The sequence below is a fragment of the Branchiostoma belcheri genome, unplaced genomic scaffold, assembly GCF_001625305.1.
Source record: "Branchiostoma belcheri isolate BF01 breed outbred unplaced genomic scaffold, Haploidv18h27 scaffold178, whole genome shotgun sequence".
NCBI lineage: Eukaryota > Metazoa > Chordata > Leptocardii > Amphioxiformes > Branchiostomatidae > Branchiostoma > Branchiostoma belcheri.
Window position 1 is genome coordinate 374578 of NW_017803246.1, and position 25271 is coordinate 399848.

The following is a 25271-nucleotide window of genomic DNA, read 5'->3' on the forward strand; positions in this document are numbered from 1 at the left end:
CTGCAAAGGCATAAAATGTATGGCAAATAACAATTTGAAATAATTGCATATTGCTAAATTATTGTAACGAAGGAATCACGCACAGAGGTAAATATTATACATCTGTTTTATTCACAAGTTTTGTCGTCCATGCAATCCCTTACATTCAGACAGGGGAAACAGAAACTCTATACAACTTCTTTGTTTTCTGTAATTGTTTTTGTGTTTGCCAACTTTGTTATTATTATTATCTCTGGATTTAGACTCCTGTCTGACCATATATATGAATGTGTTTGAGTAAGAATTAACAGAGCAGACCTTATGTAAAGGTAAATATTATGCATTTGCCTTGCAAATGTTACCTTAAGTTTCTAGTTTACTAGTGTCTTTTATACTGGCATGTGATAATGTCTTAAAGTCTGTTCCCTATATACTTCTAGAAGAAACTTTTTTTTTTCATGCAAGGTAAGTTGCTGAGGAGGTAAACACTTAGTTTGTTTTTGGAGAAATTTCTTGATTTTAACATTCAAGACTTTCAGCTGACAACTATGTCATCTTCACAAACCTTAAAACAGAATCCATACAGTTTAAGCTACCATTGGAGGTAATATACATTAGAAGAGAGGGCATTCTGTCCATTTAATATCTGCAACTTACAGTTAGAATTGACAACTTTTCAATCCAGACATCACATTAGGTGACATAATAAACTTTCAGATCATCGAAACTGAGTTGCAGATTATATACATGTAGATATCAACTTGCCTAGCCTAGGCTAAGCTTTAGCTAGACAAGCCTAGCCTAGCCTAGCCTCAGCTTAAACTAGCCTAGCCTAGCCCTTCCAGTTTTACATGTATTTCGAACACTTGGCGGATATAGTACTTCTCTCACTTTGCAGCTGGTTTTAAAATAAATGAAGAATTCTGCATCAAAGTGTTGTCAGGATACATCAGGCACTTCAAACTCTGAAAAAAAAAGTTCATATTGGTCATCTTTTAATGCAAAATGAGCGAACATTTGGTGTCCCTAAACTAAAAAAATCAATTCCAACGTACGAATCCTGTATTCGAATTTTCGAAAGTGGTTTGGGCGAAACTCATTCAAATCGTTCTATGGAAGCCCGGGCCGTACCGTAAAGTATGGCCCGGTCCGGAACACCGTTATTGAAGGTTATCACAACCCGGGTACGATATAAACAGGTACACACAGTATATACTGGGAGTCAAGAATGCATTATATGCAGGTTGAAGTCTGAAGTATGGTGTACTTTTAGTACCAACGGAAGGTTATAAAATATACCTTTTGACAATCTGTACGACGTCTTCGTCCTGTAGAACATGCTCCTTCCCCACCTTCTGGGGCTGATGCTTCACAGACGAACCCCACACCAGGGCACTGGGAAACAGGGACAAGTAGGGTCAAATTAATTGTACAATGAAGGCAATGAAACAAATCATTACAAGGATCAGCAAAGCAAACTTTCATCAACGCATCTGCTTGGAGATTACACAGAAACACTCAGAGTATCCCCTATACAAATATGCTCAAGGAGGAAAGTTTATTTGCATTCTCACTCAAGGTAAGTCAATGCATTTTTGGATATCTCCTTGTTTACTATTACTAAATAATCTTTTACTATACTCTAAAACAACCTGTGCCTATAGCTACGGAGGAAAATAGAGACTCTGAGGTTTTTCTAACAAACAAGAAATTAGAGATTCCAAATCCCCGGTAATTGAACATGATGAACAAATGAATTAGAATCTAATATAAAATACATTGTCAAGTCCTACTTGTATTGTAAAAGGAATAAATTAACATGACAAAGGATTTCGGTGTGATTCTTCAACTGAAAGGTAAAATCCAGTACTACATTGAAACATGAGGCTTGAATTTTACATTTTCCAAATTATGTGCCTTGTACAGTACTGTAATTCCTGATTTTCTCACTGTACTTTTATATTCATTGTTTTCACTGTCACCTCTGTACCGTGAACTTATTATTACAGTTAGCAAATAATTCCTGAACTTTCTCTCTTTCCTACACTTGTCACCACTGTGAACATATATAAGTTCTGTGAACATGTGAACATGAAATTTTGCTACCATGAACATAAAGAGAATACAGATTACCAAGAAACCTACTATCTAAACTCCCTGGTGACATTTTTGTGGATTTTGTTGTAGAATAATAGATAAAACTACCGGTAGTTTGTGCAGTCATGCAGGTTTAGTACTGGACAGAGAAACCTACTATTTAAACTCCTTGATGAGGCTTTTATGGAGTTTGTTGCAGAAATCTTCGATGGAGGAGTGTCTGTGGTCCAATACCACAGGAGCTTCATAGTCAGGCAGCTGGCCCTTCGGCTTTGTGTAACTGGAAATCAAACAGTCAAGACTTAGGGGAGTTGGAGATTTTTAAAAAATAGTCCATGCCATATAAGCAAACTTACGAAAACAACATAAAAAGATAGAATGAATATTTTTGAAATCATAACATTTAAATGAATAAATGAATGACTGGTTTATTTGATCAACATGATCCATAAAAAAGTACATTGCAGCCAGGTAAAGAGGCTGAATTGCATACTTTTCACATCATTATAGATAAGGCTATTTACAAATTGACATTTGGTACAAATAGTAATAATTTTCTAAATGCAGAGAAGTTACTGTTCGTTTAGTAGTTTTACCACGTATGGAATAGGACTGTTCTTGTATTTGATTGTTCTTGCTCTGAATGTGGGTTTTTGTAAGAAACAGCACCCTAAAAGACAATCAGTGATGGCCAACTTCACTAAGTTAGACACACACATTGTGACACAAGTCAAAACAATAATTCACTGAATTAATAATTATCTGGAACATCTTGAAATAAACGAGTCAAGTTGCTCACATTCTGACCAGGTCGAGGTATTCCCACATTTTCTCCAGTAAATCGTCGAAGTTCCACTTGTGATGAGCAGAGATGGGCACACAGTGGGGAATCTTATAGATGATATCCAGCTCCTGTAGGTACATGGGGAATAGATGTCTGTACATGTACAACAAAACATGTATCTGCAGGGTTCAAAATACTGGGCATATATGCACTTAAGTGCACCCAAATTTGGAGATGTGCACCCAGTTCTTTTCTGTGGGTGCACCAGTGCACCCAAATATTTCTGTAGGTTTACGTACATGATGTTTAAATATATAGTAGTATACAGCAGTATACAGTAGTATAGGACTTCCAAAACCCTAGACCCCAGGGAAGACCACCCAAGAGGTGGAAAGATCAGATCCAGAGTGACACAGGGATTACTCTAAGTGTAGCTGAGGCTATCGCTCTTGACAGAACTGGATGGAGGAACCTGACGGAGGGGAGCAAGGGGCCAGTACCTGGCCTGGGCACTTAGGCAGGCAGGCAGGTAGTATACAGCACATCTAACTTCTAAGTGTCAGAAAATAATAACATCATTAAAACATAATTAGTTTTTGCTGACATTCTACTTATTTCATCTTTTTGGTGCACCCCAAATATTTTTGGGTGCACCAGTGCATCTGTTTCCAATTCGAGCCCTGGTATGTATCTGCAGGGTTCAAAATACTGGGTGCATATATGCACTTAAGTGTTGGTAAAATTGGAGCAGGTGTATGCAGATCTGTTTTCATATGATCTACTCACAAAGTTTTGCATCACGATGTCATCTTCGATTGTGATGGACTACTAACTTAAAGGCAATGTGCAATATATAAAGTGAGCTACAACAATAACAATCTGCAAGTATACAGTAAATGTTTTTCAGTATATATGTCTTCAATCTCAATGGCAAGCAACATCTTACACCACTTACCTCAATGGAGATCTGGTCAATTTTGTTCAGCAGAAAAATACAGGGAATGTAGACCCTAAAGGGAGGTAAAAAAAGTCAATATTTGCAGTCAACATAGTCAAACTCACTCACTCCCTCACTGACTGACTGACTGACTGAGTAACTGACTCACTCACTCACCCACTCACTCTCACCCACTCACTCACTCCCTCACCCACTCACTCACTCACTCTCACTCACTCACTCAATCACTCACTCACTCACTCACTGATAAACAATGGTACATGTGTAAACTATGATAATGATAAATGAGCAATAATACACTATGATTAACAATGACAAATGAGTGATAAACGATGATAATGGACAATAAAAACAATGATGATTGATGATAAATAAACAATACAAACAGTCATGAACAATAATAAACAATATGTAAATTGAACAATGATGAATATTGATACACAATGATAAATAAACAATGATAAATGAACAACGATAAACAAAAGTCCCACCTGTTCCCTTCGATGACGTCGATCAAGTCGTCCGCGCTTGCGTCGTACCTGACAAGGATGTCAGCGTTGTGGATTTTGTACTCAGCCAGTATCTGTTTCACCAGGTCTCCATCCAACTCTGACTGGGGAACCTGGGGAGGCAAAATGGGACTCTTACCTCAGTGGGCAGAGGCAAAACGCACTGAGGTTTTGTTTCTGGGGTTTGTCTGTCTGTCTGCTTGTGTGTCTGAGGCTATCTGAATACAGTAAGGTCCCAGGAAGTGTGTGTGTGTGTGTGGGGAGATATAACATTACTGCAGACTCGACTTACATGTAGGAACCTGAGAAAGTGAAAGGGATTTTTTTAAACTCAGTATAGTGACTAGCAGGCAGACATAGCTAAGACTAAATGGCCATGTAAAACTGTGTGTAAGTGACCATCACAATCTTTGGTTCACAAGGCAAATGTTAAGGAACTTCTTAACCCCATACTCTGGGGAAGACCCCCTATTTATTTATTTATTTATTTAATCTTCAATGACACCTGGGTAGCTCCTTCAGCCAATAGCTGATTTCCAAGGAGGCCCAGGGGGAATACAGTATGTAAAAGAATAATAGATTATACAAAGTACATAACAAAAGATGTAAATGAAATCAGTATAACTTTATACATAAATAAATGAATAATACGAACGTGAACTGAGGGAATTTACAAGAAACATAACTTCAAATCATAATCATAATCAACGTAATCGATTTCCGTTCAATATCATTGGAGGTCAGAGGTCTTCTTAATAGCTGCCTTGAAGTGTTTTAAAGTTGGATTGGATTGTGAAAGACACAGGACTTAGTCTTGGTATAAGAGTCGTGGGCCATGGATTCTGGAAAAACAACATAATGGAGCAAGGTACTCATTTTTGGCACTTTTATACCTTACCGCTGGCTGGAAGTTGATGCCTCCCTTGTCCTTCTTGCGGAAATGGATGTTTGGCGGTTCTTTGTTCAACCTGTCCACGAAAGAAGGAAACAGTCACAATCATTTAGAAAAAAGACAGAAAATATGATCAAACATTTGGCAGAATTCATCAACCAGTATCTAATCTGATCTAAGACATATACTTCATAACTACTTGTTATACCCCAAATTGAGCTGGCATTTACATTGACATTTGCAATTGTTATTAGACCATTAAGAATCACAACATCAAGATCAAGAAGGTTGTAGGTATACTTATCTGCTTTAATTTTAAATCATGAACATGGTACATCTTGAAAACACAGGTAACAGTATTTCAATCAATAGTTTGTGCTTATAAATCTGCAGTTTTTTCTCCAGTGTCACTGACAAAAGGTAGTGGATGCTACCTGAAACATTTGGCTGTTTCCAAATCATATCCAGTTGCTTGAGTACTAGTAACTGTTTTTTGGTGTAACAGTCCTTTGTATTTTGAAAATGTACTGTCTTTTAATAAACCAGCAATTGTGTGAGGTGGTGTAAACAGTAACATGTACAAAACTGGTGTGTTTCACCCAAAAAGGCAGTTTACCAGTTATGCAAAACAAACAAACAAACAAGTAAACAATCTTCACCTGATTCCGAACCCTTCCAGTTCGTGCTCGATGAGTCTCTTGTGCCCGAGGGGCTTCAGAACATCCAACACGATGAAAATCAGGCTGCAGGTTCGAGCAACTACAGATGGCAGGGGGAAAATTGGCAGTCAAACTTTTTTCCTGAGTTTTCCTGTCATAAGTCATCAACAACAGATTAGAAATACTGCAAACTGTATACTATAAGTAATGACATAATAAAAGCTAAAGTCAGTGGAGAATGAAAATGCCATGTACAAGTATTGAAGTATACAACAAAGATGGTCAATATTGGTTTATTGTTTTTGATTCATAACAATACACTATAATACATTGCAGCCACTTGTACATAGTACAAATCACTGAATTATGCCTATCACTATCAGGCAATGAATATTGTGATCTATTACTCTACAATATTTAATATATATACAATGTTTATACAATATATATACAATGTTGTTTTGATGAATAAAGTTTAACTACTTCAATGTATTTATGGTCAAACCTGCAATAACTTGTTTTCCTCTGCCTTTTCCATCCTTGGCTCCTTCTATGATACCAGGGAGATCCAGTAACTGTACAACAACCAAAACAGACACTGAAAACGTAAAAAGTCATGAAGCTATCATACAGCCAAAAACTCACAACATTATCATAGCCCACTGCAAATGTAAGAGAACTAAGTAGTAGGGTCTTAACCTAAAGTTTGGCACCCTTTACAAAACACACAAAAAGTTTGTGTGTTTGCTTGTCTGTTGGCCACTTTTCATATCCATGTCATGGCCCACTTCAAATGTTGGGGAACTCAGAAAATAACTACTCTCCAAGCAGCGATTTAGGCTTTGGCTTATTTTTTTGTTTGTTTTAGGTATTTTATCAGGCTTTTTTTTGTGCTGGTATCTTTTTTGCGCAGCTGTAGAATGTGTATTGTACAGTGCCCTGCCATTATTTGATACCGTCTTGCAAATACATGTATGATACATTTTGCCGAATTGTAGCCACCAAACGATCTGCTTGAAATAAAGACTGAACTTTAACTTCCAACACTGGAATGACTTGGGACTTACCTGATGAACTTTTATGCTAAGATCTGCTTGGAGATAGAGTAGGAAACAGCTTGTTGCGTGACCTTACCTGAACTTTAGCGCCCTTGTACTTGATGACCCCGGGTACGGTGGTGAGGGTCGTGAACTCGTAAGCCGCCACCTCGGAGTACACTCCCGCCAGGTTACTCAGCAGGGTTGACTTACCCACCGACGGGAAACCTGCAATATTGCAGAACATCAAAATTTTGTTCTGCAATTCGTAAATACTTTCTACAAATACACAAATGTATACACTTGTATAAAATTGCATGTTGGCAAACATTTTGCATGAAATTTGAAAAATACATGCAAAATTACTTGCATATATGCTGCAGTATTAAACACAAAAGCTCTTATTATTTAGTCTTAAAGACCATGAAACTCACCAACAAACCCGATTCTGGCATCTCCTGTCTTGGCAACATCAAAACCTGCATGGAGACAAGAATACAGAGCTCTGAGTCTGAAACTAGTGACAAACTCAATCAATGACTCTTTCATCACTCAGGTATCAGATCAAGGAGCTGGAAAAGGCCGATCAGCTTGAAAAATTTATATCCCTTACAGGGTTCCACAAAAAAAAAAGGCTAGGGTTGGCAGATTTTCTAGGGTCAGTTGGGAAACAGGAAACACAACTTTTTGTCCCCTATGTAGCGGTAGTAGTAATTCGTTTATTGATAAAGTACAGAACAAATCATCCGCATGCAGTAAAAACTGAATTGCCCCGAAGTTTAAAATCAACATACTGACTCGGTAAAACACGGTAGGTTATAATAGTAAATGTATATACAAGGGGGCCCACATGCCCTTTTCAGTAGAGCGTAATCGGCTGTTTCAATTCTACGTAGAGCGTAGACAGACTGCTCTAATTCAACATAGAGCGTAATTGTTGAATTTTGCGTAGAGCGTGTCCACTGTTTTAATTGTACATTACGAGTTGTTGCCACTTGGAATTTATTGTTAAGTGTAATCGAGAGGTTTCCGAATTCAGCATAGAGCGCTGTCGGGACCCCCCCATGCAGGCCCTCATACAAGTTCTGTATCTGTATCTGTATAGCCGGTATAACCACCTTTCGGCGTAACACACCAGCTTCTGTAACTGTATAGCCGGTATAACCACCCTTCGGCGTAACACATCAGCTTCTGTATCTGTATAGCCGGTATAACCACCTTTCGGCGTAACACACCAGCTTCGCAGGCACGCGGCGCGGCGGCAGCTGGCTATATTACACCGATCGACTTGTTACACCTAACCCTTGAACTTCTAGCTCTAGACATTGTTTAAAGCTATCTAATGACAATTCCCCTACTGTACTTGGTGACAGTGAGTTCCACTCTGCAATAGTTCTAGGAAAGAATGAATTCTTGAACAACTCAATCCTTGGTTGATAACTCTGGTACTTGAAGGCATGCCTATATAACTTATGCCAAAGCGAGTGCTTTACCCTCTCCTGCTTTCCCGCCGCCGCCGCCTTTAGGGTCGATAAGTTCCCGCCGAAGCTTGGCCAGACGAGCCTTCAGCAGACCCAAGTGAGCGCTAGTCGCCTTGTTCTTCTGTGTCCGAGCCATCTGCAGGGTGGGAGGGGAGAAAAATGTTATACTAATAGGCCACACCAATTTAATTTCTTGGTTAATGGATTTTTCTAGAAAAATAATGGAGCAGACGGGCGAAAAAATGAAAATAAAAACAGGCCTAGGCATCCTATTAAGTATTATATGGCCCAAAATGGTACGATAGGAGCCATGAAGTCAACACACCAGGCTGGTTCAAAATTTAAACAATGAATTTTGAACTTTTAGTGATACCACTGCATTGAAAGATGGAATAACTGTTACAACTAGGATACCGTAAGAATCAGGGTTCCAGCTATTAAATCTCCAAGCAGATCTTTCTCTATTTCTGTGGCCGCAAAGACAGTTACCAAATTGGCCAGGCAGTACTAGTATTTGTTTTGAGAGGGCGTGGATACTGCCTAGCCTGTGTATACACAAGCTCTCGGCTGGAGGTTAATGACTCCCACCCCAAGAGCTTGTGGCAGAATAGCTGTAAGTCGGGCGGCCCGTTCCCTTTCCTGGAGTCACCAATAGGAAGCCAGTATTAGGAATTAATGTGGGAACCGACTGGGCCGGCGCCAGGCAGCCGGAGAAGGGCGGAGTACCGGGCGGGGACTGCGGGTGGGAATTTCTCAGAAAAATGGCTGCGACTAGCCCGAAACCGAGTTTCTGTGCATTCTGGAGTCTGTGTGTGTGGACTTTGGGAGTCCCTGGCCCCTAGAGCCGCTTCAGGAATAGACGATACAATTTTTTCGTTAAACAGAGAAACGACGTGTTTTCGTGTCTTCCTACCGGCTATGAGAAGACCGAGATCGTGAAACAGTGCAGAGCAAGCGAAAACGGCGGGTTGACGACTGTGATTCTTGTGCCACGATGTTGACTCCTGTCAAATTGTCGATACTTTATAATTGCTGGAATCTAAAATGTTACTGGCTTCTCCTCAGCGGGAGTTGTTTATTGTTTTGATCGGTAAAACGCAGGGTAAAATATGCTAGAAATTAATTACTTTGTGGGTAAAAGAAAACTCACGCCGAGAGCGAGGTCCACACTTCCGGGTTCAGCGACGACAAAATGGCACGAAAAACGTTAAAAATCCGCATAGAAGTATATAATTTCGTGACTGATTCTTGAAACTATGCATTTCTTCACTAGAATATCGATGTGTGGTTGTGGAAAATAGCATTTTAGCGCTTATATCGAAGAAAGAAAAGTTGATTACACGCGCGTCGGCTCGGTCAATTTTCAATACCGCCGGCGCTGCCGGAAGCGGACGCTACAACTAATCAGAGATGCGAAATGTGGACATAGCCGAGTGAAAATCGTTACGCCAAATACAAATCCGTGGATGAGATTCTTTTCTCTCGGTGTGGCTGCCATTTCCCACGAGGAAGTTCCAGAAACTTTGGAAAATAGAAACAGATTCGACTCGCGAGCGGGTGCCCGTGCCTTCCTCGGCCAAACTTCAAGTTTGGGACATGAAAGGCGCCCCGACGTCCATCACTGGGTAGCGACCGACAGGCCCATAGCAACCATCTCTGTTGGGTGCCGCACCGTCTGAGGGCCGTTCGTGACGTTTGCATCTCATTAACCATATATGGCGGACCAGGGCCGTCGACAGTCCGCCAGCTTTACGCGTGCTTGACATCAAGCTTTTGGGGGGCGGCGGCCGCCAGGAGCGCGATTTAGTCAGGCTAGATACTGCCTGGCCAATTTGATACTGTCTTTGTGGCCACCGAAACATCTGCTTGGAGATATCTAAGGTACCAGCTAGGTAGAACTAGGAGGTTCTGCATGGGGGGATGCAAATTATGTTGTTCTTATATGTAACCTTGGAAACAACTTTATTGGTAGGTTCAGTTTTTGTATAGATCTTGAATATGGCAAATATGGATATGGATCTCTCTCGTCATGGTTAGAAAAAAAATTAACATTTTGTGTCAGAAAAAAACTGCAACGTTGATAGAGGGAAATTTACTGAGCAAAATTTGTTTCTCAAAAGGAAAATTATGAATTTTCTAACACAACAATAATTTTCTAAACAAATTGATAAAAATATACCCCCCCACCCTTCCATCTGTGATGCAATATTTTCACGTCGTACATTTTCGCAAAATAATCATCTTTTATGGTCATCTTTCTCACATTGGTCTAACTCTAGGTGTCTTTAAGATTCTAGCCACCTTACCTCGGACTCAATCTCGGCGATTTTCTCCAAGACACCCATGATTTTCTCCTAAGGAACTTTCGCGACGTCGGCAACTTTCCCTCCACTGCAGAATCTTTCGTCAGGCCAAATCTCGTCACATCTCATCACGTGACCAGAAGCTTCTGCCAAAATTTTACCATTTTCCGTGACTTTTTCCCGATATACACTGAATACTGGTGCCCAAATTGTATTCTATGAAAATATTGACCTCATATTCATAAGTTTGGTCCAAATCTAACCGAAGTAGAGGGGCCTAGAAATAACTTTTTTTAGCCAAAATTTTTTTAGCCAAACGCGAGAATTTGCGAGATTTGGGAGGCCAAGATGGCGGCGCCCATGAGAATGTTGTCCCGCGTGTTTTTACACCAAAATCCACGTTTCCCGCCTTTTTCTGCCGTATCCTCGCAGCTGGACCGCGCCGTACAACACATCCACGGATCGGGCGTCTGCCGCATTCCGAGAAAAGGCGGGAGAACAAGAGATTCGATCGAAAACGACGAGAATGCCATGGGAAATTTTGAGGGGGAGGGGGGCAGTCAGGAGTATGACTTCTATTCAGATGGAAGAGTACATTTCCCCTATGAGGAGAAAGTTGAACCGTACAGAGGCAGGCGTCAAAACAGATTCAACTCTCAAGTAGATATCAGACCATCTAGTGACGATACTCTTTCGTATCCTATCGATAGCGACCTCCAGACTTTTGCAAAGCCAAGAAATAAGCGACAACGAAAACCTCGGTTTGAAACACTAGATGAACACGAGCGTAGAGGACACCAGACCGAAGTGACGGCTGATGATGTCAGAATTTCTTACGACGAGCCGCGGGAGAAATGGTGGAAGCACCGCGAGTTCGAAAAGGTTCGACCAGGCGAGGACGAAGGTTTAGGGTTCGAGTCCAGAATAGAACAGCTTGCACGGGAGCAAAAAGAACTGAGAAGAGAACAGAAGGAATTACAGAGAAGCCAGAAGAACAGGGATGAAACACCAGAGACTGCTAAAGACATGGTCATGAGGCTTCGAGAGGAACAGTGGGCTGAAGAAATCGCAACAGGCAGAGGGTTGAAGGTACTGTTAATCACTTTATGAGGGCCTGCAAGGGGGGGTAGTGATTACGAATTACGCAAAATTTTTGCTGCCTATTACGAATTACGTTAAAGTCTCAGAGCTGATTACGACTTTACGATTTGCGGCTTATGTCCAATTACGAATTACGTTGATTTTTGCGGAGGCTGCCTACGAATTACGAAGTCTAAAACGGCCTGATTACGCCTTACGAAAAAGGGCTTGCAGGCCCTCCTTTATCATTTATGTTCGCGGTAGTAAATTGGTGGTCCGAGAAAAATGTTTGCGGAACTATATAGAGTAGATTAACGATGGTTCTGGCTACTCAAATAAGGGCACATTTATTGGTATATATCTTTTAAAAACATCTTGTCTCAAAGGAGTCTAAAATCTCACTTTCAATGTGTTATGATATCTGTTACTAGTGTTAGTCTTCCAACGAGTTCTAAACACTTACTGCCAAAATCCTAAGAAAACCCTTAGAAATGAACTGTCTTAAATCTTGTATGTGTCTCTATATTTACCACTCTTCCACAGGACATACAGGATCTGGACCTGTCTCGTGAGAAGTTTTTGTATAGATGGAAACACCAGGTGCCAGATCTGACCCACGTGTCTCCCAAAAAACTGGCCAAAATCATTAAAAAATACTCTTAAAATTGTCTCAAATTTCACGTTAAATGTGTCTCTTCCACAGGACATACAGGAGTTGGACCTGTCCCATGAAAAGTTTCTGTATAGATGGAAGCACCAGGTGCCAGACCTCACCCACGTGTCTCCCCATAAACTTGCCGGGATACTGAAGAAAACCATCCTGTATGATGAAGGTGACATCGTGGCCATAGAGAAGCCGTATGGAGTCCCTGTTCATGGTGAGTTGTAGAGCTTAAAGTACTGGGCATATGCACCTTTGTGCTTGCTAAATCTAAACCTTATGATCTTTGTGTTAGGTGCACAGCTCAAAATACTGGGCATATGCTAATCTCCAAGCGGATCCTAGGGTCTCAAAGATAGAGTATCAAATTAGCCAGGCAGTATCCAGTTAGCCAGAGGGGTTGCAACAAAAACAAGGGCCATATATAAAAAGCTAACGATCATTCCCACCACAACCTCTGCTTGGAGAATAGGCATATGCACCTTTGTGCATGCAAAATTTACACCTAATCTTTGCGTTAGGTGCACAGCTCAAAACACTGGGCATATGAACCTTTTTGCGCCCAAAATTCGAGCTATGCATCTAATTTTTGCACCTGGATCGAGATCACTTTCGTTTCCTGTCCAGGTGGTCCTGGGATGGGTGTGAGTATAGCGGACGCCCTGCCCATCTTGATGCACAGGGTCACAGTCCTTAGGACGGTACACTGTTCATTGTGCTTGATTCTGTGGGGGATTGAGACCACTTTGTTTCCTGTCCAGGTGGACCAGGGATTGGGGTCAGTATAGCGGACGCCCTGCCCATTCTGGTTCACAGGGTCACAGTCCTTAGGTCCACTGTTCATCATTGTTCTTGATAGCTCTTCAGTGAGCTAAAACTGCATTGAGATCACTTTTGTTTCCTGTCCAGGTGGACCAGGGATGGGGGTGAGTATAGCGGACGCCCTGCCCATCTTGCAGGGTGCGCTGAAGACAGAGCAGCTGTACCTGGTGCACAGGCTGGACAAGGAGACCACGGGAGTCATGCTGCTGGCCAAGACTGACCACACGGCACGGGAGCTGCACAACCTGTTCAGGCTCAGGAAAGTCATCAAGAAATACTGGTAGGGACTGGCATTGGAAAGGATGGTGACTGTGTGTGTGTGAGTGTGTGTGTGAGTGTGTGTGTGTGTGTGTGTGTGTGTGTGTGTGTGTGTGTGTGTGTGTGTGTGTGTGCGCGCGTGTTAGCCTGGTTACCAAACCTATTATAGCTCCCGAGTCCTACATCCTCTTAGGTTTGGTAACCAGGCTATGTGTGTGTGTGTCTGTGTGTCTGTGTGTGTGTGTGTAAAACTATGGTGTACACTGAACATTGTGTAATAGTACTCTATAACATATATTGTGATATGTATTTCTTATTGCAACAGCTGTAGGCATTGTTTCAACCCTGAATAGGTATCTACGTATTTAAAATCTTATATATATATTTATCTATTTCCTGTTGTGCACCAGGGTTCTCTCCATGGGGGTACCATCACACGAAGAAGGTGAGTCTCTACTATTTGGTGTTCAGATTTTTAATTTTTGTCTTAGCCAACTTCATTCCCTTGTAGTTCCCTAGTTCCTAGTAGAAGATATCATTTGGATTCACACTTAATACTGTACTAGTACTTGTATAATTACTTTGTACATGTCTGTAGTGGTACTAGTAACTCTTTCCTGGACAAATAAATAAATCAAACCAACCTTCTGCAGGCGTTGTAGACATCCCCATCAAGGAAGTGGAGGTGACGGCACACGGCCGGCCCCACTACAGGATGGTGTGCGTACCAGAGTACAGCGAGGAAACGAAGCTTCTCGTGAAGAAGAAGAGGAAAAGCGATGAAGCACAGGTGGCTGTTACCGGCTTCCGAGTCCTGGACAGTCGTGGCTCCTGTGCACTGGTGGAGTGCCAGCCGGAAACCGGTAGGCAGGGCTTTGAATTTTTTTTAGCACACTGGTGTTGTAAAGTCTATTATGTCCTACCTGGGCCGCGATTACGTTCGATACGGGTGTTCCGGCCCGTGTGATAACTAGCGGTACGGCCCGGGGGTTCTTTACGTGATGGCCCGGGCCTTCCAAATGTTCCATAGAATGATTCGAACGTGTTTCGGCCTAACAGCGTGCACCGATTTCGAATTCGAAATTCGAATACAGAATCCGGACGTTGGAATTGATGTTTTCGCATTTTTTGGGTTTAGGGACCAAAATCTTTGCTCATTCGCATTGAAAGGCGTGTTTTCTTGGGTGGGTATGACATAAATAAAATACATCACGGTGTATTCCGCATCACCCTCGGTCCCAGCCCTCCCGCGGATCGGATCCGACGCGCGGTCGGGCTGGTACCTCGTGCGATACGGAATACCCCGTGTTGTATCCTATATCTATCCCTGGTTTATCGGGGCAACCCTAATTGCTCCTTAAAAACTAAGAAAAAACTTTTTGTAACATTTTGTAAGTTGGTATGGGATCTCTGGATGGCAGGTTTTAAAACATGGCTTCATGGCTTGAAATCTTGCATAAGAAAATCCAAGTACGGTATCCTATGTGATACCAACCCAATGAAAATATATTTGGAATGGACCTATACCATCATTACGTCACAGTTTGTTTACCTGTTCTAAAGAACATTCTAGAACGGCCAGTTAAAGAATAAAGATCATTTCAAACTTTTCAAAGTAAGGTATGTCTGATTTTTTGCTGCGTCTAGTTTTGTTGACACAGCATTACATGGGTGGGTATGGGTGATTTAGTTGTGACATTAGACGAAAGTAGTTCTGTATTAAAAGCTTTATATTAGGCTAACGCTACACAAACACATGTACACACCGCGCTACGCGCCCCTGTACAATATAAACGTCAATTGACCGGCATTCATTGCGGTAAACAAACTGTGACGTAATAATGGTATAGGTCCATTGACACGGCTTGTCTCCCTCATGCAGGTGTAAAACACCAGATCAGGTCTCACATGTCCTACGGGCTGGGCTGTCCCATCCTGGGGGACCACAAGTACTCCAACCACAACAAGCTGGCACCACAGGTGACTATTACTACTGCATAACTTACGTGCACTGCACAAAAAGTTCTGTATATGCCTGTGTCAATGGTAGTACACAATACTGGTAGAGTTGGGAAATGTTTTACTAGTACTAGTAGTGGTACTATGTGTGTGTGTAGTAGTAGTAGTACTAGTACTCCAACCACAACAGATACTGCTGACCGGAATGTTGAAAAGGTTGGGCATTGAGCAGTCCAAAGTGCGGTACTTCCAAAATGGACCTATTTCAAATTATTACTCTGTTTGGCTCTTTGTTTTTCTTGTTCATAGTCTCTTGTTTTTCCTCCTACTTACCCCAGAGACTAGCCTGGAATCCATCCGTGAACGCTGTACGTTCCTGCGCTCTGCCTTGTGGAGGAACGGAGCAGAGACACAGAGTTCACGGATGGACTCCTGGCTACCAGAGACTGCCGACGGGAATGTTGGATAGGTTGGGGATCGAGCAGCCAAAAGTGCAGTGCCTCCCAAATGCACCTCCAAAATGGACCTGTTTCTAATTTATTACTCTGTTTGACTAACCATTTCTGTATTTTCTCCTGTTTTTCCTCCTACTTGTTCCAGAGACTGCCGACGGGAATGTTGGAAAGGTTGGGAATTTAGCAGACCAAAGCTTGGTACCTGTGTCCCAATGCACTTACACAAAATGGACCTATTTCTAATTTATTACTCTGTTTGGCTAACCGTTTCTGTATTTTCTCCTGTTTTTCCTCCTACTTGTCCAGAGACTGCCGACGGGAATGTTGGAAAGGCTGGGAATCGAGCAGCCCAAAGCCCAGTACCTCCCAATGCACCTCCAAAATTGGAACTCTTTCTTATTTGTTACTGTAAATCTTAGTTTTTTCTACTTGTTCCAGCGACTGCTAACAGTAACAAGAATGTTGGAAAGGTTGGGGATCGAGCAGCCAAAAGCGCAGTACCTCCTGATGCACCTACACAAAATGAGCTTCTTTCAAATTTATAACTCTGTTTGGGCTAACTGTTGTTTTTAAATATCCTCCCATTCTCCCCTCCTACTTGTTCCAGAGACTGCCGATGGGAATGTTGGAAAGGTTGGGGATCGAGCAGCCAAAAGCGCAGTGCCTTCTAATGCACCTCCAAAATGGAACTCTTTCTAATTTATTACTCTGTTTGGCTAACCATTTCTGTATTTTCTCCTGTTTTTCCTCCTACTTGTTCCAGAGACTGCCGACGGGAATGTTGGAAAGGCTGGGAATCGAGCAGCCCAAAGCCCGGTACCTCCCGATGCACCTCCATGCCAGACAGCTTATCCTGCCAGGCTTAAGGGATGGACGTGGTTTGTACCTCACCGCGAGGCTGCCCGATTTCTTCAACAGGAACATGAGGAAACTACGAATCAGAGTCCCGAGAGGAGTGAAGTGATCTGTCAGTAACAAGAAATTTTGGAAAATTGTAAAGCAATGAGGCAGGGCTGACATATTCAGGACTCTGAACAAAGGATGACATTTACTCATGTCACACACACTTTTATTTTTACTCATAACTTAATCATAAGGCCACACCAATTTAATTTCTCGGTTAACGGATTTGCCCGCTTCGTTTTTTTCTCATTTGCAAATAAAAATAAAGATTCAGAATAAACTGCGAAATGCTCATATTTTGCCCTGAACAGTTGAAAACAGTTCTTTTCATCCTAGTTGTTACAGTTATTCCATCTTTCAATGCAATGGTATCATTAAAAGTTCAAAATTCAGTGTTTAAATTGTGAACCAGCCTTGTGTTGGCTTCATGGCTCCTATTGTACCATTTTGGGCCATAATAGGATGCCTAGGCCTGTTTTTATTTATTTTTTGCCCGCCCGCTCCATTTTTTTTCTAGAAAAATCCGTTAACCAAGAAATTAAATTGGTGTGGCCTAATTACAAAGTGCAAGACACCAGTGCATTTACAATACTGGTGGTAAGATCAGCTGGATACTAGTATGGCTGTCGCAGCCATCATTGATAATTGAAGAAAAGCATCACCCTTTGTCTACTGATTAACACAGTACAGCTCAACACGACTGCTGCAGTCTTTTCCCTGGCACTTAAAGGCATCCAATGCGATTTCATGGCAGCAAAAATGGAGATATTCTGAATAAGGCAATCTTTGTCATATTCACACATACTGCTTGACATTAGCACATTTGAGTCAGTATTTGGGCTTTTACAACTGCAGAAACAAGCCGCAAGATGAGTCCTTTATTTTCTGGGAGGTACTCCAAAAATCAGCCAAGGGCCCTTCCAGTTACATTTTCCGTCAGAATTTTTGCTCCAAGAGGGTCAATATACATTGGGATAGTGTTGTTTCAACTCAGTATGAAGGTAAACAACTAGAATATTGACTTTGAAAAATCAGGTTTCCAAGCCCTAAAAACTACACTGGATGCCTCTAGGGGCTGCTACTCTAAGTTAGTCACCAATTGGTAAAATTAATACATTTTCTCTTGTGCTGGATAAAGGTTTTAACAGTTCATAAAGTCTACAGAGTTGTTATACATAAATGTCATGGATTTAAAAAATCCAGAGCACCAGCTGACACACGTAAAGTCATGTACAATTGCTACCATGCGATCCATATTAAATAATTAAAGTAAAACACCTAGTTTGAAGGCTGAATAACAGGACAACAATACATTCTCAATCACTACAATGTATATATACATGTAAATGCATAAGAAATGCATAATTGTGAGAGTAAACAAAGAATTTTTCAAATATTTCACAGTGTATAAACTGTGGCTTACTATTTTACATACTACTTAGAAAGGATAGGATCCTTTTGACACCTTTTGGTGCATTGAGCAGCACTAAACTCTTCATTTCTACAGCCCTTTGGTCACACAGTTTTGCAATGACACAACAGTTGAGGGCTAATACATTCTATTTGGTGATCAACCATTATACTCCTTTGCATATTATTATTATCATTATTAAGTGTTGAGTGAGAAATAAGCAATATGGACTATTTTCCCTTGTATTTTCGTTTGAAAAGTCGCCTGTATGGTTGGGGTTTTCCCCAGATACAAAGCTAGCACTCTACATTCCCACTAGGTATGTTAGGAGTTACATTTTTTTCACAGAACATTTTGAACACCATTATGGAAATGTTTTTTTCCTATTACACCACAGATTTGATGCACTAGTAGTGACATTAAGATGGACAACTTACACTTCATGTAATTGCAAGATCCTGGTTAACCTTTACAAAAACAAAATATATGTACATAAAAACGTTTAATCTTACTACGGGGGAGGGGGGGGTTACATATAGAACACGTAAAAAAGAAAATAAATGACCTTGCCTGGAATAAAATATAATGATCTCACTGGGGACAACTAGGAAAACTAAATACTTTGTGGTTCATGTCAAAAATGAGAAACATTCTCGGTGACAATCTTGCATATGCTGTCTAAAGCATAAAGAAATCCTAATGCATTTAGTGTTGCTGGCAACAGCTTGTATTCAATTATAACAAATGTCTTGAGCATGTACATTATCATATTTTATTGATTTAGCATGAAAGTTCATCTGTGTTGGTACAAATCATTATGAAATAAAGACTGAACTGTAACTTCCAACACTAGGAAAATTTGGGGTAAGTCCCAATTCTATACCTTGTGTTGGAAGTTACAGTTCAGTCTTTATTTCATAATATTTTATTGATTTCGGGGTACTTTCTAGCCCAGGGAATTTGATTTGGGAACAAATCTAAATATTATGAAGTCGTTATTGCAAGTGTTACAGAATGCTATAGGAAATGTGCGAAATTTGGCCTATCCAATATGAAACTTATATTCACTCTGCATGTTTGTAAGGAGTATACATGTACATTGTGTGCCTTATCGTGGCTTTATGTTCAACATATTTAGTTTGCCAGTGATCATGAACAGTTATGTACAAAGTCAATATCCATCTTTTAATGAGAGACCATGTCACAATGCCAGTAGATGGGGTGTTTGTGATTGGGATCTACAAATGTACAACTGAGGAGGGTCTAAATTAGCATTGCTCTACTACTGTTCATCACATCTGCCACAGTGTGTGTGTGTGTGAGTGTGTGTGTGTGTGTATGTGTGCTTATGCGTGTGTTTGCATGTGTGTTTGTGTGTCTGTGTGTGTGCTTATGCGTGTGTGTTTGCGTGTGTTTGTGTGTGTGTGTTCATGTGTGTTTATGTGTGTGCGTGCACATGTGTGTGTGTGCTAAGATTTAGTACTAGTATGATAAAACTGTGATGTCAGATCTTTATGTACATCGGATTATGTCCTTTCCAATGATTCTCTATGATCAGTTGTGGTCCGAGTCTGACCGGGCTTTTCTTTCTGATCATTTTTAGATTTGTACACAGGTTTAGGTTGTGTGGCCACCGGCAATATTAGTCGTGTATATTACATTTGTAGTATCCAACGACTCATTATGGTCAGTAATGGCCTGAGTCTGAACTTGTCCTGTCTGATCATTTTCAGATTTGTACAAGGCGTCAGGCTCAGAGGCAGCCTGCTCTGTGGTATATATTACATAAATTCTAGTAGTGGACGATTCCTTACCGTCTGTGTTGGGGTCTGATTTGCCTTGCCCTGTCTGATCATGCTGGGTTTCCATGTTTTCATGATCACTGGCCACTACAGTAGCTGTGGTGTTTGTGTTGGATTTAGTGGCCAGAGACTGACCCTGTCTTGGCTGATTCTGTTGGCTCATATCTTCATAATGGTGATCAAGATCACTGGCCACTACACTAGCTGTGGTGTTTGTTTTAGATCCAATGAAGACCTGAGACTGGCCCTGCCCTGTCTGCTTATGTTGGGTCATATCTTCATACTGACAATCAACAGCAATGGGCACTACGCTAGCTGTGGTGCTTGTTTCAGATACACTGCTGGCCTGAGACTGTGGCTGTATTTTCTTATTATGTTGTTCATTATTTTCAAACTGGTGATCTTGATCAGTGGGATCATGCTGGTCGTTATTTTCATACTGTTGGTCATGAACCTCGGCCACTACTGATGAAGCTGTGGTGTTTGTGTTGGATTCAGAGATGGGAGACTGTCTCTGTCCGTTCTCATCTGAAGTCTCGATACCTTCGTAGAACTTATTAACCTGTAAGGCATCTAGTTGTGTTTTACTTTGAAGACTTTTAACATTCAAGACATCTTTGGGATTTTTCCCTGCCCCTCTCTTGTAGCAAATTGCCAGAATGATGGTGCAAATCAGGACAACGACGGCTATGGAGCCAAAGACAGAGGCTATGACAACTACCGGCGGCAACCTGGGATCAGATTCATGGAAAGTGTAGTTTTCATGGGAAGTGTTGTTTTCTGGTTTACGTGTGCTGACAGATAGGGTGGTGAATGTGGTGCCTACAGGGCGTCCTGTTAAACCAGCGTTGTTGAAGTGCCAGTGATAGTGTGAGGTGTGGGAAGTGGAGGAATTGTACGAGTAATTGCCATTTTCCAATTGGCCATCGTCCTTGCAAACCAGGTCTTTCGGGTCGATATCTTTAAGCTTTCGTCCTTTGAGCTTGGCAGGCTGGGAACATACTATTTGGTCTTCAAAGGAATGAGGGCCATTCATTTTTAGCCTGAAGGGAGCCATCCTACAGTCGCATTGCCAGGGGTTCTTACCAATTGCAACAGTAGAAATGGATGCTAGGGTGTCATACGCTGACTGGGAAAGGACAGATATCTGATTGGATGTAAGTTTCAACTTTTGTAGATTTGGTAGATTTGAGAATGTACCAGACTGAATGCCAGTTATCTGGTTGGAGTGTAGAAACAGCTGTGTGAGCTTTGGTAGATTTGAGAATGTACCAGGTTTGATGTCAGTAATCTGGTTGAAGCCTAAGGTTATACTTGTGAGCTTTGGTAGATTTGAAAATGTACCAATCTGTATGTCAGTTATGTTGTTGGATCTAAGGTACAACCCTGCGAGCTTTGGTAGATTCGAAAGTGTACCAGGTTGAATGTCAGTTATCTGATTTTTCTGGAGGTCCAATTCTGTGAGCTTTGGTAGATTCGAGAATGTATCAGGCTGAATGTGAGTTATCTGGTTTCCTTCTAGCCACAAAACTGTGAGCTTTGGTAGGTTCTTCAATGTACCAGGTGTAATGTTGGTTATCTTGTTGTTTCTTAGGTTCAATGTTTCGAGGTTTGGTAAACCCGAGAATGTACCAGGCTGTCTGATGCGAGTTATCTGGTTTTTTTGGAGGTGCAATGTTTTGAGCTTTGGTAGATTCGAGAATGTACCAGACTGAATGTCAGTTATCTGGTTTCCTTCTAGCCACAAAACTGTGAGCTTTGGTAGGTTCTTCAATGTACCAGGTGTAATGTTGGTTATCTTGTTGTTGCTTAGGTTCAATGTTTCGAGGTTTGGTAAACCCGAGAATGTACCAGGCTGTCTGATGCGAGTTATCTGGTTGTTGGATAGAGACAACTCTGTAAGACGTTTTAGATTTGAAAACATACCAGGACGAATGCCAGTTAGCTTGTTATGGTGAAAAAATATACTCTTCAGATTTGGTAGTATATTTGAGGAGAAGGAAGCAACCTGAATGTTAGTTATGTGATTGAACATTATGCGCAATCCTATCAGCTTTCTATATCTTTTGAGCTCTGACTTATATACAGATGTGATCAGATTTTTATTCAACGTTAAGTAGTGGATACCTTTTGGCAGGTCCTGAGGGATGCTGGTGAGGAGCATTTGTGTGCACTCGCACAAATAGGTGCCGCACTTACTCCTGCAGCCAGCTTCCGGCATGTTGGGCTCCATCAGGATGACGAGAAGGAAGATCAGCACGTGTCGCAGCTTTCTTCCCATGGTGTTTTGTGACCGTAATTGAATCAAAGGCTGCAATGAAAAATAATACTTCAAATGTACACTGGAGTTAAATGAATGCATGGCAGCAATAGTAAATGTTACTACTTCAACAGACTCTTAAGTTATGCTGGCCACGGAATCACACAAACAAGACTGACAATGAAAACAATTGCCATGGCAACGGTGGTTGCTGTTAGGGTTATTGTTGGCATGGCACTGCCATCATTTCATGATTTTGAGGAAGACTTGGTACCTATTAAGTCTAGACAGATACAGTGCACTCCTCCCCTGAGTGTATAGTGAACGAGCCCCGGGGTCACAGAAAGTAGGGCCATCGGGGCAGAGAGGTATTCCCAAGGGTTGGGCATAGATGTGGGTCAGAGAAATGCCTGTGGACATTCCGCATGCCTGTGGACAAAATGCCTGTACCATTCCTAGAATTCTTGAAAATTGCACACAATACTGTACCATTAGGCTCCTCCATGAGACGTCGCCAAAAACACCTTCACTTTTAATGGCGGTAATTAAGAATGCTGTATGGAGAAGAAAATCTACTCAGGGAGAAAAAAAAAAGATTTTCAAAAATATTAACTAGGGACTACAAGTGTTTCCTTTTTGGCCCTCCACTGTGCAACGCCATATGCATAGTGACGTATGCCCTGAAGTTCTGCCGCGCGCATTGGAGTCTAAATTAGTCTGGCATCTGGATATCCGATTCTGTGAACCCCGAATTTTGAATATTTACACCGAGCAAATTGTTTACTCTGTTGCTGCCCTTTGCTGGCTGAGTTTAAAATATTTTGGAAAATTTTCTTAAATTTTTAATGTTGAATAATGACAACTGTTACTGTATAATCATTTTCTAGACCGACACTTAAGAATTTGTAGATAGCCTCACAATTCAGCCTTTCAGTATGACTGCCAGGAGGCATGTATGTCTTTTTGCTGACAAAAATTGTTTAACCAGTCTACTACTACTACTACTACAACTACTACATATTTGCACTGCAGTGTCATTGGCAAATATACATGGCAAACATTGGCAAATATACATGTACTTCATGTGACATTGTCTATTATAGATCTAGAGCCCACGCGAGTAGATTTTACTGAACTGAACTACTCATTTTCACCTGAGTGAGGAAAGTCGTGTTAAGGCTGTTGAGATTAATGGATCATTTGCCTTAGAACACCTGCTCCAGATGCCACGTACAGTCATACTGACAATAGGAACAATTGGCTTGTCTTCTACAGATAGAAGTATTGATGTCACTGATGAAACATGTCACTCAATCTCCATTTTATAAAACTTGATATTTTTTTTGCGGGGAAGAGGGAAGGGGTCACAGCAGTCTATTAGAATCCGGTACTAGTATTCTGATGTTGGTGCTTTTCAAAACAACCAACCGAGAGTTTTTCAGAATAAATTCAGGTAACTTTAGGCCACACACGTAAAATAGTAATATGTGAGGTACACACGCGGTGGCTAATTCAACTATGTTTGTGCGAGAGCCTCTCTTTCTAACTACTAAGTGAAGAAAGAAGATTTATAAATTTTGCTATTTTGTTGAGTTTTTAGTTTTGTTGAGGCGCCGGTAACCTAATACCTCCCTAGTTAACTAGTTATTAGGATTTTACCTTTACAAAGGACTATCAAGGAAACAGGAAGGAGCTTTAAAACCAGTTGCCGTTCTTTACAACACTGTGTTGTAATTTTCTGCAAAGGTCCTGACAGCTAAATTTCTTCTATCATAAACACAAAATGTGTTTCCTTTCTTGCAATTCTAATTGCAAGAAATTTAAGTAATCGTCACCATAATGTCTGCTTTAGAAATGATACAGTTTTATGCCTAGCCTATATCATGGTACAATAGAGAGGACTAGTAAATACTTACCTTTCAAATGTATCCAGAATTTTCTGAAAAGCGAGACACAATATCTTGTACTGTCTGGGACTTGCGAGGACAGCCGTTGTTCGTGTGCAGCGCTCGGTGGTGAGACCTCAGCCTGTACGGTCTGGGAAAAACACCTGCAAGTCTCGATGTGTACCAGTTGATTGTCTGCTCTGTCTTCTTAAGTTCTGACTTTTCAGATTGAATTCGCGTTTGTACCTTTTTTCGTAAGACCTGTCATGTGAAAAACAAGTCGAAGTTTTATCCCTTGAGCATGATGCTGGTTGTGTAACAGTTGATTGTCTGCTCTGTCTTCTTAAGTTCTGACTTTTCAGATTGAATTCGCGTTTGTACCTTTTTGTTACGATCTGACATTTGAAAAGTCTTATCCCTTGAGCATGACGCTGGTTGTGTAACAGTTGATTGATTGTCTGCTATGTTTTCTTAAGTTCTGACTTTTCAGATTGAATTCGCGTTTGTACCTTTTTGTTACGATCTGACATTTGAAAAGTCGAAGTTTTATCCCTTGAGCATGGCGCTGGATGTGTACCAGTTGATTGTCTGCTATGTCTTCTTAAGTTCTGACTTTTCAGATTGAATTCGCGTTTGTACCTTTTTTGGTAAGACCTGTCCTGTGAAAAACAAGTCGAAGTTTTATCCCTTGAGCATGGCATTGGTTGTGGAACAGTTCATTGTCTGCTATGTCTTCTTGAGTTCTGACTTTTTAGATTGAATTCGCGTTTGTACCTTTTTTGGTAAGACCTGGCATGTGAAAAACAAGTCGAAGTTTCATCCCTTGAGCATGGCATTGGTTGTGCAACAGTTGATTGTCTGCTATGTTTTCTTAAGTTCTGACTTTTTCAGATTGAATTCGCGTTTGTACCTTTTTGGTAAGACCTGGCATGTGAAAAACAAATCGAAGTTTTATCCCTTGAGCATGGCATTGGTTGTGTAACAGTTGATTGTCTTCTCTGTTCATTGAACCTTGTATATCAAAGTTCACTGCACAACGACTGTCACGGGTACAATGTATGGCAAATAATAAGGT

At 41.1% G+C, this 25271-nt stretch overlaps 3 protein-coding genes across 3 annotated transcripts; 1 reads left to right on the forward strand and 2 right to left on the reverse strand.

The window, feature by feature from the left end:
* Positions 1-279: 279 nt before the first annotated feature.
* LOC109467197 (GTP-binding protein 128up) lies at positions 280-10813 on the reverse strand. Its single transcript, XM_019765143.1, has 13 exons — positions 10703-10813; positions 8409-8532; positions 7350-7394; positions 7013-7143; positions 6384-6453; positions 5879-5978; positions 5226-5295; positions 4310-4440; positions 3816-3870; positions 2876-2988; positions 2234-2356; positions 1279-1374; positions 280-944 (listed from the first exon to the last, which is right to left on the reverse strand). Exons 1-13 carry the CDS (start codon positions 10739-10741, stop codon positions 938-940), a joined length of 1104 nt encoding a protein of 367 aa, XP_019620702.1. The 5' UTR covers positions 10742-10813; the 3' UTR covers positions 280-937.
* A 234-nt stretch (positions 10814-11047) lies between these two features.
* On the forward strand, positions 11048-16959 carry LOC109467193 (RNA pseudouridylate synthase domain-containing protein 4-like). Its single transcript, XM_019765137.1, has 7 exons — positions 11048-11143; positions 12483-12657; positions 13350-13542; positions 13931-13965; positions 14174-14383; positions 15403-15500; positions 16698-16959. Exons 1-7 carry the CDS (start codon positions 11048-11050, stop codon positions 16896-16898), a joined length of 1008 nt encoding a protein of 335 aa, XP_019620696.1. The 3' UTR covers positions 16899-16959.
* A 3808-nt stretch (positions 16960-20767) lies between these two features.
* On the reverse strand, positions 20768-21974 carry LOC109467191 (leucine-rich repeat-containing protein 15-like). Its single transcript, XM_019765134.1, has 2 exons — positions 21137-21974; positions 20768-20781 (listed from the first exon to the last, which is right to left on the reverse strand). Exons 1-2 carry the CDS (start codon positions 21972-21974, stop codon positions 20768-20770), a joined length of 852 nt encoding a protein of 283 aa, XP_019620693.1.
* Between the last annotated feature and the right edge of the window lie 3297 nt (positions 21975-25271).